General features: G+C 34.6%; 1 protein-coding gene across 3 annotated transcripts in view; it reads left to right on the top strand.

Moving 5' to 3' along the window:
• Nucleotides 1–634: 634 nt before the first annotated feature.
• The window catches only part of BLNK (B cell linker), a 964832-nt gene continuing 948992 nt past the window's right edge, over nucleotides 635–16474 (top strand). For all 3 annotated transcript variants that reach the window (XM_044056709.1, XM_044056708.1, XM_044056707.1), the window contains exon 1: nucleotides 635–724. In XM_044056709.1, the coding sequence (XP_043912644.1) occupies nucleotides 650–724 (75 nt within the window). In that variant the 5' untranslated portion in view covers nucleotides 635–649. The remainder of the gene's footprint in view (nucleotides 725–16474) is intronic.

The following is a 16474-nucleotide window of genomic DNA, read 5'->3' as shown; positions in this document are numbered from 1 at the left end:
CATTCCTGTTTTCTGCTGCTAACTAATTCCGGAGTCTTTGTCTCTAGGGTCAACACAGACTCTATTGCCATGTCTGGATAATTATTTGAAATGTGCCGTTTTTAGTTGTACCCTCTTAAACTTTGCATTATACCAAGAGTAAATGCTTTTTTCCTACATTGCAGACCGATCATAAGGTCAGAGAAAATATTTTCCATTTTTAACAAATATTTTAAATCCTCAGAAATCCCTTAAGTTTAAACATTACTGAAACCATATATTATGACCAGAAATGTAGAATAGATTTAATATAAACATTAGCAAGTTATGGTAGAGAAGAACACCTCTCCAGGTCTATCACAATTGTATTATTTTATTTAACTCCAAAACAATATTATTTTTATAAAGCAGGAGAATAAGATCCAGAATGTTAAAAATAAATCATACTGATATTCTGAAAGTTTGGATCCAAATGCTGAATTTCTTCTGCTAATTACATGCATTCAAGTGACTGCAGTCTGCCAGTAAACTCAGATGAATGACACAAGGAAGTTAGTTCCCCTTCAGTTATTGTGCAACTGCTGGAAAAAGGCAGAGAGAGAGTACATAAGAGATAAGGCTGATATTACAGCTGAATTCTCATAATATAACTTCCTTGATTTACAGCAACATGGCTACAAAGCTTCCACTGCGAGATGATTTTGAGACTTGGACACCTTACCAAGTAGCAGATTTTCTGATACAAGTAAGGGAGTTTTGTATTTTACTTTGGAATTTGCTTGCTAAGTAGTGTCTGGAAATGTACAAATGCATTAAATTCTGCAATCTGCATGCACTGTCCTTGCTGTTGATAACATACTCTGTTCAAGCATATGTAATCAGAGTTATGTCCAGAGAACAGTGTACTTCGTGCAAAATGATCTTTTCTATGGGGAAGTGAAAAGATTCACCTTTAGTCAAAATTGTAGAAGCTTTTGAGGTTTAAATAGTAATTTTAATATCAAATATCTAGTAAATTTCAAAGTATAAGGTAAATGGCTTTAGAGCGTCCTATCTAAAAGAGACAGTGTCCTGACATATAAAATGCATGTAAATGTAAAATCTATATTTAAAAGCACGCCAAAATGATAAAATACTGGTAATCTTGGATATTATACAGGCTTTAAAAGAAATTCTAGTATTTCAAATGCTATAACTGTAGTTTATTCATAATTGATGAGACACTCAGAACCAAGGGTTAACTCTGGGTCACACTGTGATGACAACAGTAACAAATCTGAAAAAGTGCAATGTTTAACATCTTGAATGCTTATATAATGTGTGTGTGTGTGTGTGTGGGGGGGGGGGGGGGACTATATAATTCTGTATCAAGACTGTGGTAAAAATGTATGGCATCTTACCACACCCCAGCACTGCAGCAATTATCCTTATAGTTAGCACAAACATTTACTGTATTTATATTGCAGCAGGTTACTTTGCAAGTGATTTTTAATAGCATTTTCAGAATTTTGTTACTCCTTCCTTTATGCAAATCAGAACATCCTATGCTTTTTCTTATACAACTTGTACCATATCCAAGGCAGATGGTCTTCAGTGTTTTTCCCCCCTTTCTAAATAGGTATTTTTTTCTAATGCCAAATAAAGAATATTCAGTGTATCACATGATACACATCTGCAGGCCAGGGAAAGAATCCAGATGAAAGGTTTGATTATTTTAACAGAGTTCACAGGTGGTTTAAACTGCTAAGGATGAACGAGCTTACAGACAGTAAGACTAAGAGCAAGCTATGACCAGCTTACTGTTTTGAAAGGGCAGCATTAACATATCTATGACCGTTAACCATTTCAGTTTCACAAGTCATCAGCTTTTTGACAATGGGAATATTATACTTCTCTGTGTGTCATAGCTGTGTATAAAAAAACTCTGCTGACTATGAACTCTGCTTCCTGACCATTTCAGTCTGCTGAATGCTATACATGTTACCCTGATAATACTCAGAGTCAAGTGTTTATTCTTCAGGAGCGACCCAAGAAGAAGAAACAAAACTGGCTTTAGGTTATCAAACCTGCTTTTCTCTAAGATATACAAATGGTGATCATAGGAATCAAACTTGAGACAAAAGAAGGAGAACTCAGTCATGTAGATATTGTTCTGCACACATCTAAGAAATATGATCTTGATAGCATAAATCAGGTCATTAACTTTTTACACGGCTCTTTCATAAATACAATTAAGGACCTAAAAGCAACAACATATTTTTTGTAGGGGGCATCAGATAAAATTGATATATGCATGTCTTAACTGTTTTGGTTCTATATGCATACTATAGGGATTTTACTCTCCGTTTCCACTTTAGTACCTAATCCTGTGGAAAATCGATAAGAGGATTCTTGTTAAGCTGAATGTTTCTGACCATAGCTAGACTGTCCACTTATGCTATAGTGATGCAACCGGTAAAGGTAAAACTTGTTTATAGCTAATGCAATCTGCTTGTTGACTTGAGAGCAGTATTGGGTACCTGTGCATGAATCAGAATGCTAAAACACTATATTTTTTGTCTTGAGAAATGTGCATTATATTCCATGACATTTTCACAAAGAGAGATTTGCAAATATCTCTGTGCACTAGGGCAACTGGTGAGATGTGAGAAGGGTATTGGGAAGATAAAAATAGGAGGATGTGAGAAGAAAACAGAAATTTGTGATTACATACCTGCTTAATTCTTGTTTATTCATATTGCTAGTTAGAAACTTCAACTCATGAAAACAGGGTCCCCTGAGGTAATGAAGCAGATATATACCTGGATATCGCTAGATTAATAAATAATTAGTTTTTTTACAGGATTTCAAGGAATGGAGACAACTAAGCCTGCCTTCTATATTTTGTTTGAATAATGTAAAGTAGTTACTGGATCCACATGACCACAAGACCATATACAGTGCAAAATCCAAGAGAAGCCTAAATAAATAGATTGCTAATGATTTATCAAAGAAATTTTCAGCGACAGACAATTCCATAATTACAGATTCATGAAAACTACTTTCTGTGAATCACAAAATACGTTTTTTTTTTGTTTTGTTTTATTTTCCAGGGTAAACCCATTGCAAACCTCACCAGGCCATACACCCCCGGACATATATGTACTTAGTCCACAATCACACAATTGTGAGGAAAAGGGCAAAGTAAATGATCACTAAAAATGGATTCCAGTGACGTGAAAATCAGGAAAACTGTCCACCAGAGAAATTACCACCGATTACTTGTCTGACTTACACAAAAACTTGAGAGGACAACTACTGCGATGAGTAGGGCATCTAATCTTTCAGCTTTTTTTAAGAAATGCCAACAAATAATGGGAATTACATTCTAAGTGTTGTTTAGTAATAAAAATAAAAATAATTTGGCACTATTATCCTCGCAGCTCCAAGGTCTGCTGTTCACTATAGACCTCTAGGTTGTCTGCTGCTTGGGTAAGAGGCTGGTTCTTCTTTATATTATCAACATGTTTTTTTTTTTTTTTTTTTTTTTTTTTTTATGTAATTTGGATAACTAAAAGTTAAAGGTTTCAAAATGGCTAACAAGGTGAAAAATATGTAAAAGGATTAAATACTCCCACTTAGTTATTCAGTTCATTTAATTTGTGTGTTGTGCTAGCTTGTATTACAACTATTTAAAAATAAAAAGGCCAAATGACTACATTTCATGGTAAATCCTTCATGCAGTCTTAGATAATCAGGACCATAGCCTATCTGATATGCTGGTCCACAGTAACTTTAGTCTTCCTGCTGTTAGTGTTAAGAGCCTTTGTTTTAAGGAGGGTGTTTTTCAGTGTGGCAAATGCTCAATATGCAACCAGATTGTAAACTGTTTTTCTAAGATAAATAACGTTAGGTTTAATCCTATTAAAGAGTTTATTTGCAGTACTGAAGGAATAATTTATGTCTTGAAATATCCCTGTAATTTATTTTATGTGGGGGAAAGCCAAAGGGCTTTCAAGATAAGGTTTCAAGACCATATTAGGGATATTAAAAAGGAGCACTTGGAAAGCCCATTGGCTATGCACTTTAAATTCTATTTTCAGGGTAATTCACCTCTACTAAAATGTTGCATTTTGGAACAAATAACAATGAAATTGGGTGAACATGAAACTCAAAGATAAGTTGTATAAGGAAGCTTTGTATATTTTGAAGTACAATACTTTGGTACTTGGGGAGGGTCTAATAATGAGTGTAATTGGAAATATCTAACTAATTATGTTATATAATTATGTTTGTTAGCATTTTAACATGTTTGATTATATATTGCTGTTTTTTGGAATCTGTGTTTTACTTCTTGAAGGTGCTTTAGCCAAGGCGATAGAGGTGATTAAATAATTTGCTTTTATTTTGTGGCTGTGGCTGTTGTTATTCCTATTTGTTTCTTACTTTGTGAAGTCTTGGATAACTATTTGAAATGCGAAATTCACAATGCCAAGACCTGAATGTGGATAAAAGAATGACTGAAAACAGAGATTTACATATATGAAGTCTGAGTGTCTGAGATTGCCATTTCTCAGAATATTCCCTTTTCTCCAAGGTATGTGAATCTTAGAGTTGGCGTGTGTGTGTGTGTGTGTGTATATATATATATATATATATATATATATATATATGGTTCTACATTAGAACATCGATTTACCATAACAACGTCTCTCTGAATAGTGAGACAACATCTCAAAATTCAAAAGAGCAAACTCCCGGAATGGTGAATTTCACCTCCGGGAAATAACCACTTGCCCACCACTGACAAACAAAAAACTAAACAAATTAAACCCAATTAAACTCTGTGCCCCCCACACTCCCCCTACTTGAATATTCCAACTCTGAGATCATACTACAGTGGAGAAAAGGGCAAAGGTCAGCAGTGGTGGCTAAGTGGTTAGTTTCCTGGAGGTAAAATTCGACATTCGGGGAGTGACATTGTGGTACATCAAAGTTATAAAGGGGGAACTATATTTTATATATATATATATATATATATATATATATATATATATATATATATATATATATATATATATATATATATATATATATATATATATATATATGTCTCCTTCAGAGGGCCACAGGATTGAAATTCTGCAATACTGAACTCAAAAAAAAAAAAGAAAAAAGAAAAAAAAAAAAAAACTAAAATGTGAAAACTTCTTATTTCACATTTTTGCAGAGGAGCAAGCTCCCCTGCACTGCCCACACCCCCTGCTACTTAAATATGCCAACACCGAGATCGCACTACAGAGAAGAGAATGGTACTGTACAGCACAGAATGGGAAATGTATGCTTCTCTTCACTGTAGTGAGATCTTGGAGTTGATATATTCAAGTAGCAGGGGGTGTAGGGAGGCTTGCCCCCCTACAAAAATTTACAAGATGATTTTTTATCTTTTTAAATTTGTTCTACTTTAATGTTTGATGTTGTAGAACATTGATCTTCTTGTCCTCGAGGATGTGTGTTTTGATGTTCTGCAACTTTGATAATTTGAAGTAGACCCATATATATATATATATATCTATATATATATATATATATATATATATATATATATATATATATATATATATATATATATATATATATATATATATATATATAAAATCTGTTTGTGTGTGTGTGTATATAAAGTATAAAATGTACTTGGGGAGAATGTCCCCCACTTCAGGCACTGCAAGGGGGATTGCCATCAAGCAAAAAGCAAATTTAAATAAGAAAGCAATGTATGATATTCTCCTTTATTTTGGGTCTTCTTATGGCATTTTGTGGCTCACCATTGTTAGTGTCTACATTTCAGTAGGTAGATGCAGGTTGCATCATCATGATAGAAATTTAGGTAGTTACGTATTATCGCAACCACATTTTCACGGTAATACCGCTCACTTCCTGGTGTGTCAATTTAACTGTAAGTATATACAGAATCACACTGACAATGTTAACTTTATTAAAAAGCATTGTATAGGTAGGAAAGACAGTATAACATGTAAGGAATGACTGCTTGTTTCAAGCTATGCCATTTCCACGACATCATGTCACTGGAAATACATTTTCCACAGTAGTTATGTGTAACACACATGCCATATCTCAAGCCATGAGCCGCTAAATGTAACAGACTCTCACGCTGACAGTTGTCCACTTGTCTGCTACTTCTTGACAGCTATAACAAAAAAAACCCAAAAAACTGTCAAACTTTGTTGCAGCATACAGTTTATAATAAGGGTGATAGCAGGGAATGCGGTGACAAGCCTTAACCATTTTATTCTTTACTGGTACCGTTATCAGTGCTGACATCTGAGTACATTCCGACGGCTTATCAGTGCATTACCGATCAAGAAGCGGCAAGCAAAAACAGCATAAGTACACCAAAAACATGACCTGCACCATTTTCCACAATACCCCTGCCTAAAACAACCTTTCATTGTGAAGGAAAATACACTTATTGACATAACGGCAGCATCAATGTTTACATCTGCGCATGGGGAAGGGAGCGGCATTACTGCAAAAATGTGGTTGCGATCATTTATATTTTTCATTATTGTAACTCAGTAAAGTTGATAAATCATTTGCAACTGTACATAACTGCATAAAGTGAACAAAGTTTCAAGGGAAGAATTAGTCCAGAGCAATGGCATTCTGGTAAATGAATACAAGCCATCATTTGCAACACAGAAACTTTAGAATGAAAATTTGTATAAGCCATCTTACAGGTGTATGAATATAAATTATCTGAGGGCCTTATAAATTAAAGGGCTTGTATCACCACATTTCCAGTGTAGTGGTAAAACTGCAGCCTTAATGGAACATCATACAAGAAATAATATGCAGATTGTAAGTATCAAATAGCAGCACACTAAACTTACCACTCATCTCAGACCGAACACTTAGCCCTATGTTTGCTAAGGCTCTTAAAGGTAACCATCCTAATCCACGAAAGCCTCCTAAATTTAATCCAAGAGACTAACCCCCAACAAGCTCACTAACACACAAAATAGAGAAAGCCCAACATAAAACGTAGATCTAAATGTCACACTGACTCAGTTCAAAAGCTCTGAAGGAACGTTTCCACATGTTCCAATGTCCTAGACTTAGGTGATTGCATGGTGAGGCATGCTAATGCATCACTCACCAAACTGTGCAAGTATAAAGAATCACGGTCAGTTGCCTTTTAGGTGTCAGGATTTACCACATCATGCACCATAAGCACATACATGAGACCTTCATAGTGCAAGAGTGTAAATGACTTGATAGACAAACGAGAAGTTCCAGCAGTAACTACCAAGAAATAAACCACTTGAATCTGCTGAAAAAGGAGTTCAGATCCAATAATGAGTGCCACGAGTATAAAATATTCACAATTTTATTAAAACACTTGCGTATAAAATCTGTCAGGTTAAGCGCTTTCATCTATCACATAGACTTCTTCAGAACATCACCTCACCTTACACACTGACTTAAATAATCCAATCAATTATTAAACCTAATCGAACAATTAAAACAATTAAAAACTGACATCATCTTCTTAAAGTGCACTATACAAACTGAAATTCATATTACATGGTTCTAAAAACACATCTCACTTGTATCGAACATATTACAATCAAGGTATATTTTTGTAAACATAAATGAATAAATAAATCATTATAAACATCACACTTTTGCTTCCAGAATGGCCTTCAATGATATACCATCATTTATCCCTGGATGAACAGTAGAATTTAACAATATTTGCCATCTGGTTTCTTTCTCATTTAACTTCTTGGTAGTACTACCCCCTCTCGGATTTCCTCTTATTTGCTCAAGGATGGCAAATTTGGATTCTTTGCATCCAGGATATTTTTGTAGGTGTCTGTATAAAACATTTGTTTCATCTTTTTTCTTTATACAATAAATATGGTCGTATATCCTGTTTCTAAGACACCTATCAGTTTTTCCCACATAGAAACACAGGGCATGTGGTGCAGTTGGCCAACCATACCACATGCTGTTTACAAACCATTCTGAAGAAAGTACAACAGTCAGATTTTTATATTTTCCAACTTTATCTCCAATTTTTTTCATAATGGCGTGACATTGTTACACATTTGTGTGTCATTGTGTTCCTTCCACTTTCTAGATTTGTTCTTAGATTGAAATATAAATTTTCAAATGATTTTTAGATTTTTATAAACTTTGGTTGTTCAAACAATAATTTAATGTTCAACATTTAATTTATATTGTCAAAATATTCTTCAAAATAAATATTCCACTACTAATGGTATACATACTTTTGACATATAATTTAATTTCCATATTGCAAAATATGGTGATACTCATTCTGATGCTCAGAGGTATAGGTATCATTTCCATTTATTCATATATTCTCACTTGGTTTATATACTTTTTTTTTATATTTTTTCAATATTCTATAATTTTATATATTTTATAGTATTATCTACTAGAAGATCAAAACATATTTCCAATAAATTCAAGTTCTACATCAATATCTTTTAACTCTGAAGTCATTCTTGCCACCCTAATGCATTGTCCCTTAATTATGTTAGCCTTTTGTTTATAGGGGTGGCAACTAGAGTATTCTAAATATCTCCACAGGCTACATGCCCATAGAATGGCACACAGCAATGGTTATTCCGCTCCATAAAGGAGAAGCCACAACTGACCCTGATAACATAAGCCTGACTAGCCTGGTCTACAAGGCTATGGAGTGCATCATCATGGAACTCATTAACAAAGACATTGGGAACCTCCAAACACTTGATCCGACCCAGTTTGGCTTTGTAAGGGCAGATCATGCCTACTAAACTTGGTTGACTTCTTTGAGACAGTTACCAAGGCCATAGACGAGGGAAAGGTGGTTCACACAGCCTACCTTGATCTCGCCAAGGTGTTCAATACCATTCCTCACTCGGGTATTATAGAAAAACTCACCAGCCTGAACATAAACCCCTATGTCACAAGATGGGTTGCCAACTGGCCTACAGACAGAACTCACACGGTAAGAATAGCGGGTTCCAGGTCTGACTCTAAACCAGTCACAAGTGGTGGGGTCCCACAAGGCTCAGTTCTAGGACCCCTACTGTTCGGCATATATTTCTCAGAAGTACAGGCAAACACAGCAGACTATGGCTAACCAAGTTCACCGATGACTGCAAACTGGTAGCCATAATTGACTCTACGGCTGACACAGACATCCTCCAAAAAGGCCTTACTGAGACAGACACCTGGTGTCAAAGTCATGGCCTCAAACTAAATACCAAAAAAATGCATAGTCATCCCATTTGGGAAAAACAAAACACCCACGAATTACCACATAGGCGGCAGCCCCCTTAATACAGAAGAGGTAATAAGAGATCTGGGGACCCAGGTAGATAGTAATCTCTCCTTTGACAATCATATTGCCAAAGTAGTTTGGAAATCCTTCTATGTGGCCCATCTAATTACTAAGGGATTCGCATCTATAAATAAAGAGGTTATAGTGCCCCTCTATTCGTCACTCATGAGACCCATCATAGAGTACAATGCCCCATTTGGGATGTACCTCACAAGACACTTCCAACAGCTTGAAAGACCACAAAAGCACCTCACCAAGAGGATCACTGGCCTCAAACATGTGTCCTATGCAGCTCAACTGAAAAAAACTCTGGCTGTACTCAGTGGCATATCTCTTACTCAGAGGTGATCTCTGCCTGACTTACAAAGCCATGTCCAACTCAGAATTGATGGACATGCTCCACCTAAAGAAATCCAAGTCACTGCGAGCCACGCGCTCTAGTGAGCTAAACCTCACCACAACTATAAATAGAACATGCTGAAGGGATAGATTCCTTTCACAGAGACTCCCCATGCTTTGGCACAAAATTCCTAACTACATTAGGCAGAGCCCCTCGCTAACACTCTTCAAGAGAAGCCTTGACGAGTGGATGGGTAACAGAAAGTACACCCCTGGGATCACTTCATTTGCTCTGCTTGACAGAGGCTCAGTTAATTAATCAATGGGGTGGTGAAAGCCGACACACTCTGGCTAGGCTTATAAATGCCCTTGGGCAGATAGCCTAGTACCTACCTATGAACCTATGTTACTGAACGTATTTTTCCTATGAATTTTAGATGCAAAATGGTCTTTCTCAATATATATGTGTATGTGTCCAAGTATGAAATGCCTCTAGTGTCAAAATTATAAGTGAATTTTAAATACTCACTAGAGTTGCTTAGGTATTCTATAAACAGATCCAATTCATTCTTGGAACCATTCCATAACATAAAAATATTGTTCAGGAACCGGACATAACATTTAATAGTCGAATTCCATTGTCTATAGTATTCTCCTTCATAAAAGATGTAGTTGTGTCTCAAAACTACCTCCACGAATTCCAAAATTAAAAGAATTCTATCCCATGAAAAATCACTATATTTCTGAATACTATCCTTAAATCTACTAAGACGGTCTCCCTCCGGTATACAAGAAAATAAGTCTATTACATCAATTTTAACAAATATGACTTCATTATTAAATTTGCCAGGAGTCAACTGACCTAAAAAATCCCATGAATCAATAATAATATGATGTATTTTTCTGTAAATAATTTTTTACCATCTGTCAATCACTTGACCGAATGGAAAAGTTTTTGATTTATTCCCTGAAATGATGGGTCTGAATGGGGGATCCATTTGATCTTTATGGACCTTAGGTATTCCCACCATAGTAGCCATAACTGGATTTTTTACTTGTAAGAAATCATATAATTCAATATCAATTCTATTTTCCAGCAATAAATCCTCTAATAATAGATCAATCTTGTGATATCCAATATTAACTTTGTTCAGGGGTGCTATTTCATAATTACCAGAACTCAGTAATATTGTATGTATTTTGTTAACATATTCTTGCACATTATAAAGAACAATCCCACCCCCTTTATCGGGTTTCATCACCCTGATTTGACTGTCTTGTTGTAACTGTTTCAAAAGATCAAATTCCTTTTTAGTTAAATTAAATTAAATTATTTCTTTATTAGATTTATTAACTAATTTATATAATTCATCGGTCACAAACTTTTCATATGCAGCCAAAGTGGAGTTCATAGGTGGAACAAAAGTACTAGTCTTTTTAAACATTTTGTGAATTTTTGTTCTGTTACTATCGTGGAAATATACTGCCAAATTTAGTTTCCGCATGTATAACTTAAATTCTGCTATGTAATCTACAATATTACAGCTGGAAGTCGGAACATATTTCATTCCCTTACAGAAAAGTCTAAAATGTTCACATTCCAATTTGAAATTCGTGTAGTTCAACACACTGAAATCAACCTCATTGTGTCGCACAATAATATCCTCCCCTATCATTTCCTTGGACCTCTCATAAATCTCTTTTCCCACCAATTGTTGTTTTCCAGTACAAACTGTTTCCCCTGTATATCCTGCTTGTATTCCCTTACTCCTAACAAAATGTTGTTCCTACTATTGTTATATTCACCATATCCTTCCTGCCTAGTATTGTATTTTTCCTTCCTGTATTATATCCCAGCGGAATCTCACCTGTCGGCATCCCATCTATAGGCTGCTTGATTTTCATACTGCTTGATGTCCCTTTGTAACTTTTTACATTTCCTATTAAATTGTTTCTGACAAATGTTTTTCAACCCAATCATACTGTTTATGAAAAAACGATTCCCATTCACAAAATAATAAATCTTGAGTTATAATAACATTCATATGTTCAATTTCAGTTAGTAGTGCACATATTTTTTTATCACTGCATTTCATAATAAATTCAATAAAAGAAAATCCAAAGCTGTCAAACAATTGATTACATTCTAAAATGTTAGAATCATCTAAATCTACCCCTATGGGCTGTTTGAAAAATCTCAAGCCCATAGGTACAACTTTCACCTCCATTCAACACTTTAGTTACATGTTGTCGAGCTGTAAGCTCTTCACTGTACCTAGTTTCTTACCAAACTCATAAATTAGATCTTTCAAAGTTCTACTGTCATCCTTATATTTCGCAGTATTTGTATCCGACCTAGATTTACAAGAATTATTGTCAAAGTCATAATTGCATTTGAAAAAAGTGTCCAAATTATGCTGTTTGTAATTCTCTTTGACACCGTTGTTGATATTACATACTTGTGGATTAACATTAAAATACATCATATTATTATTGATTCATGGGATTTTTTAGGTCGGTTGACTCCTGACAAATTTAATAATGAAGTCATATTTGTTACAATTGACGTAATAGACTTATTTTCTTGTATACTAGAGGGAGACGGTCTTAGTAATTCAGAAATATAGTGATTTTTCATGGGATAGAATTCTTTTAATTTTGGAATTCATGGAGGTAGTTTTGAGACACAACTACATCTTTTATGAAGGAGAATACTATAGACAAAAAATGGTGTTGCAATGGGTGCAGCTTGTGCACCCATATTTGCCAATTTAGTGTTACTCAGTTGGGAAAAGCAACATATATTCCAAAGTAAGTGGAATTCGACTATTAAATGTTCTGTCCGGATCCTGGACGATATTTTTATGCTATGAAATGGTTCCAAGAATGAATTGATTTGTTTATAGAATACCTAAACAACTCTAGTGAGTATTTAAAATTCACATATAATTTTGACACTAAAGGCATTTCATACTTGGACACATACATATATTTTGAGAAAGACTATTTTGCATCTAAAATTTATAGGAAAAATACGTTCAGTAACACATATTTAGAATACTCTAGTTGCCACCCCTATAAACAAAAGGCTAGCATAATTAAGGGACAATGCATTTGGGCAGCAAGAATGACTTTAGAGTTAAAAGATATTGATGTAGAACTTGAATTTATTGGAAATATGTTTTTGAAAAGGGGTTACCCTAGTAACCTTATAGATAACACTATAAAATATGTTAGGTCTGAATGGGGTAAAAAGTGTAAACCATTGTTAGGTAATGGAAGTGAGAATATATAGACAAATGTTGCTGATACCTCTGAGCATCAGAATGAGTATAACCGGTCTTGTATTTTGCAATATGGAAATTATGTCAAGGACGCCCGGTATACCATTACAAGTAAATGGAATATTTTGAAGTCCGATGACAATATTTATAAATTAATGGGGGAACAACCATCCTTTGTTTATAAAACAGGTTTCAATCTTAAAAATCTATTTGAAATGAATATTTTTTTCATCTAAGAACAAATCTAGGGAGGGAGGAACACACAAATGTGGCAACTGTAACCAATGTCACGCCATTATGGAAATTGCGGAGATAAAGTTGGAAAATATAAATCAGACTGTAGTGTACTTGCAGAATGGCAATTGTCATAACCAGCATGTGGTATACTTGGCCAAGTGCACCACATGCCCCTGTTTCAATGTGGGAAAAACTGATAGGTGTCTTAGAAACAGGATATACAACCATATGTATTGTATAAAGAAAAAAGATGAAACAAATGCTTTATACAGACACCTACAAAAATGTCCTGGATGCAAAGAATTCAAATTTGCCATCCTTGAGCAAATAAGAGGAAATCCAAGAGGTGGTAGTACTACCAAGAAGTTAAATGAGAAAGAAACCAGATGGCAAATATTGTTGAATTCTACTCTTCATCCAGGGATAAATGATGGTATATCACTGAAGGCCATTCTGGAAGCAAAAGTGTAATGTTTATAATGATTTATTTATTCATTTATGTTTACAAAAATATACCTTGATTGTAATATGTTCGATACAAGTGAGATCTGTTTTTAGAACCATGTAATAGGAATTTCAGTTTGTATAGTGCACTTTAAGAAGATGATGTCAGTTTTTAATTGTTTTAATTGTTCGATTAGGTTTAATAATTGATTGGATTATTTAAGTCAGTGCATGTAAGGTGAGGTAATGTTCTGAAGAAGTCTATGCGATAGATGAAAGCGCTTAACCTGACAGATTTTATACGCAAATGTTTTAATAAAATTTTGGATATTTTATACTCGTGGCAAGCATTATTGGATCTGAACTCCTTTTTCAGCAGATTCAAGTGGTTTATTTCTTTGTAAATGACTTGAGGTGTACCTCCCTGGACTATATGAAACATATGATGGAGCTCTCCAAATGTTCCTCTGAGCCAGGTATGAACCAAGCCTTGAGCAGCATTCTGTTATCACCAAAAATGATGTTGCAAGATAAGCAAGAGATTATTGACTTCAAGAATTGGCTTAGCTTCTGATGTAATTCTATGAGATACAATAAATATCAGCCTGGAAGAAGATGATAGGTGACACTAAACACTTTGCCAGGGATCATCTGCATGTATCACCTCCCCCAAGGCTTTTGTATATTGGCTAAATTCTTGTTCAGCACCACCATACTTTCTTTTTAGGCAATTTCAGTGTTCTAAAGCTTCCAATAGAACAAAAAAATCTCCAACAAAGGTATTACTGCTCAATATTTGGAGCCTTAACAAAAAACACTCCACTCTCAACAAACACTCTTTAGCCTGAAAAACATTGATATATGCAATGTCACACTGACCTTGTTTAAGACCAGTGAGGCCTCTCCCATCATGGCATGGTGTCAATGCCCACTGCACCAAGAACCTCCATACTAGATAAAGGCACTAAAGGAGGTGGTGTCATCATATTTGTAAAATACTTCACTTCCAGACTAGTTAGACAAAATAATGATCTGGAAATTCTCTACATCCAACCTACCATTAACAAAACCATTTTTTGCATCATAGTTAACTATAGGTCATCCCGGACATGGTCCTAACCAATATGGGACAGCTCTGCTCCCTACCAATTACAACACCTACCCTGGTAAGATCTGACCACAAATTGGTCACATTCACCTTAAGACTGAAGCCAGAAGCAGCCTACAATACCTTAGTATTCAGAGAGTATGTCAAGTCTAATCTACTAAAAATGGATGAGCTAGCTATATTCAATATCCCCTTCCAACTCTAACAACACTGCTATGTGGAATCATTTACTGTCAAATTCTATATACACACACACACACACATATATATATATATATATATATATATATATATATATATATATATATATATTATATGCATTTGTCCACCTCCAGAGTAAATACATCACATTTAAAAATAAACATTTATGTTTGAACCCAAATATAAACAGGTTCTATAATAAAAGAAGAAAAAAATCACTGCACATAAAAATAAATGCAACTCTCAAGATTCACAAAAGCACTAATAAGCTTAACTGGGAACACAGGTCCCTGATCAAATCATCCAACGCCAGATATAAGGTAAAATAGAAACCTAGGGAAAGGACAACCACAAAGTTATTTTCTATGTTAGAAACCTAAACGAATGGCATGAGTGCAAGATAAGAATAACCAAAAAAAAAAAAAATCACACTACACTACTAAGAGATCCAAAGGTAAATCCATCAACAAAATGTAAGTACAAACATAGGTGTAATAAGCGACTGGGCAAAATGTATAAACTAAAATACAAAAGTCAGCTTTTTAGCAACTGTCTAGCTTCAGTTTTTGTTTTCTTCATTCAGACTTCATCAGAACCAGAGAGACTTGTATGACCAGTCTTAATATACTAAAAGGTCATGTAACTGAAATAAAAAAAAATATGGGCAAAATGTATAAACTAAAATACAAAAGTCAGTTTTTTAGCAACTGTCTAGCTTCAGTTTTTGTTTTCGTCATTCAGACTTCATCAGAACCAGAGAGACTTGTATGACCAGTCTTAATATACTAAAAGGTCATGTGACTGAAATTAAAAAAATATATTCATCTTAAACTAACAGCAGTTATTTACCAGAAGTAAAGTAATGTGTAGTATCAATAAAATAAATCCACCATTTAAAATACATAAAATTCTTTGTAAAGAATGAAAGTGAATACAAGCACTTCAAAATGTGAGCATACTGAAAGTGTAAAATATTAAAAGCTATATACTAAGCTATTAAATATTGATCTAACAAGGCCGTAAAATGCTAGTGTAAATATTGATAAATATGAACATTCCAATTCAACAGCTCAGTTTCAACACTGGTAATACAGAAATAATGTCATTCCGACCTGGCTCTGTCATTGCATTTAACTTAAATTGCCAAAGGAGCACTTTGTATTCTAAACAGGTTTCCCCAAGCTCACCCCTAAGGTTAGTAACAATATTAACCAGTATGCCAAAAACTAACTTACTAAAATGTTTGCATATATTGGAATGTTTATCTAGTGCATTGTTGTAGTTTGTGTTTTTTATACCATAATTGTGCTCGAAAATCTATGGCACATTTGACCAAATATACTAGCTGTGAGTTGGCACAACAAGCATCCTTCAACCAAACTTTAATGTTGTTTCTAGTATTGTTAGTTTGCGTACCACACCCATAAACTAAATTTATAGAACATGCCTGTAAAATGTAGCTACATTTCTTACAATAACTGTACTTTCTTGCTCCAGTAGAGGAAGTTAGACTGTTCAAGT

The sequence above is a fragment of the Protopterus annectens genome, chromosome 14.part0 (assembly GCF_019279795.1).
Source record: "Protopterus annectens isolate FY-2018-M chromosome 14.part0, PAN1.0, whole genome shotgun sequence".
Taxonomy (NCBI): Eukaryota; Metazoa; Chordata; order Ceratodontiformes; family Protopteridae; genus Protopterus; species Protopterus annectens.
This window is presented reverse-complemented; position numbering and strand designations above follow the sequence as displayed.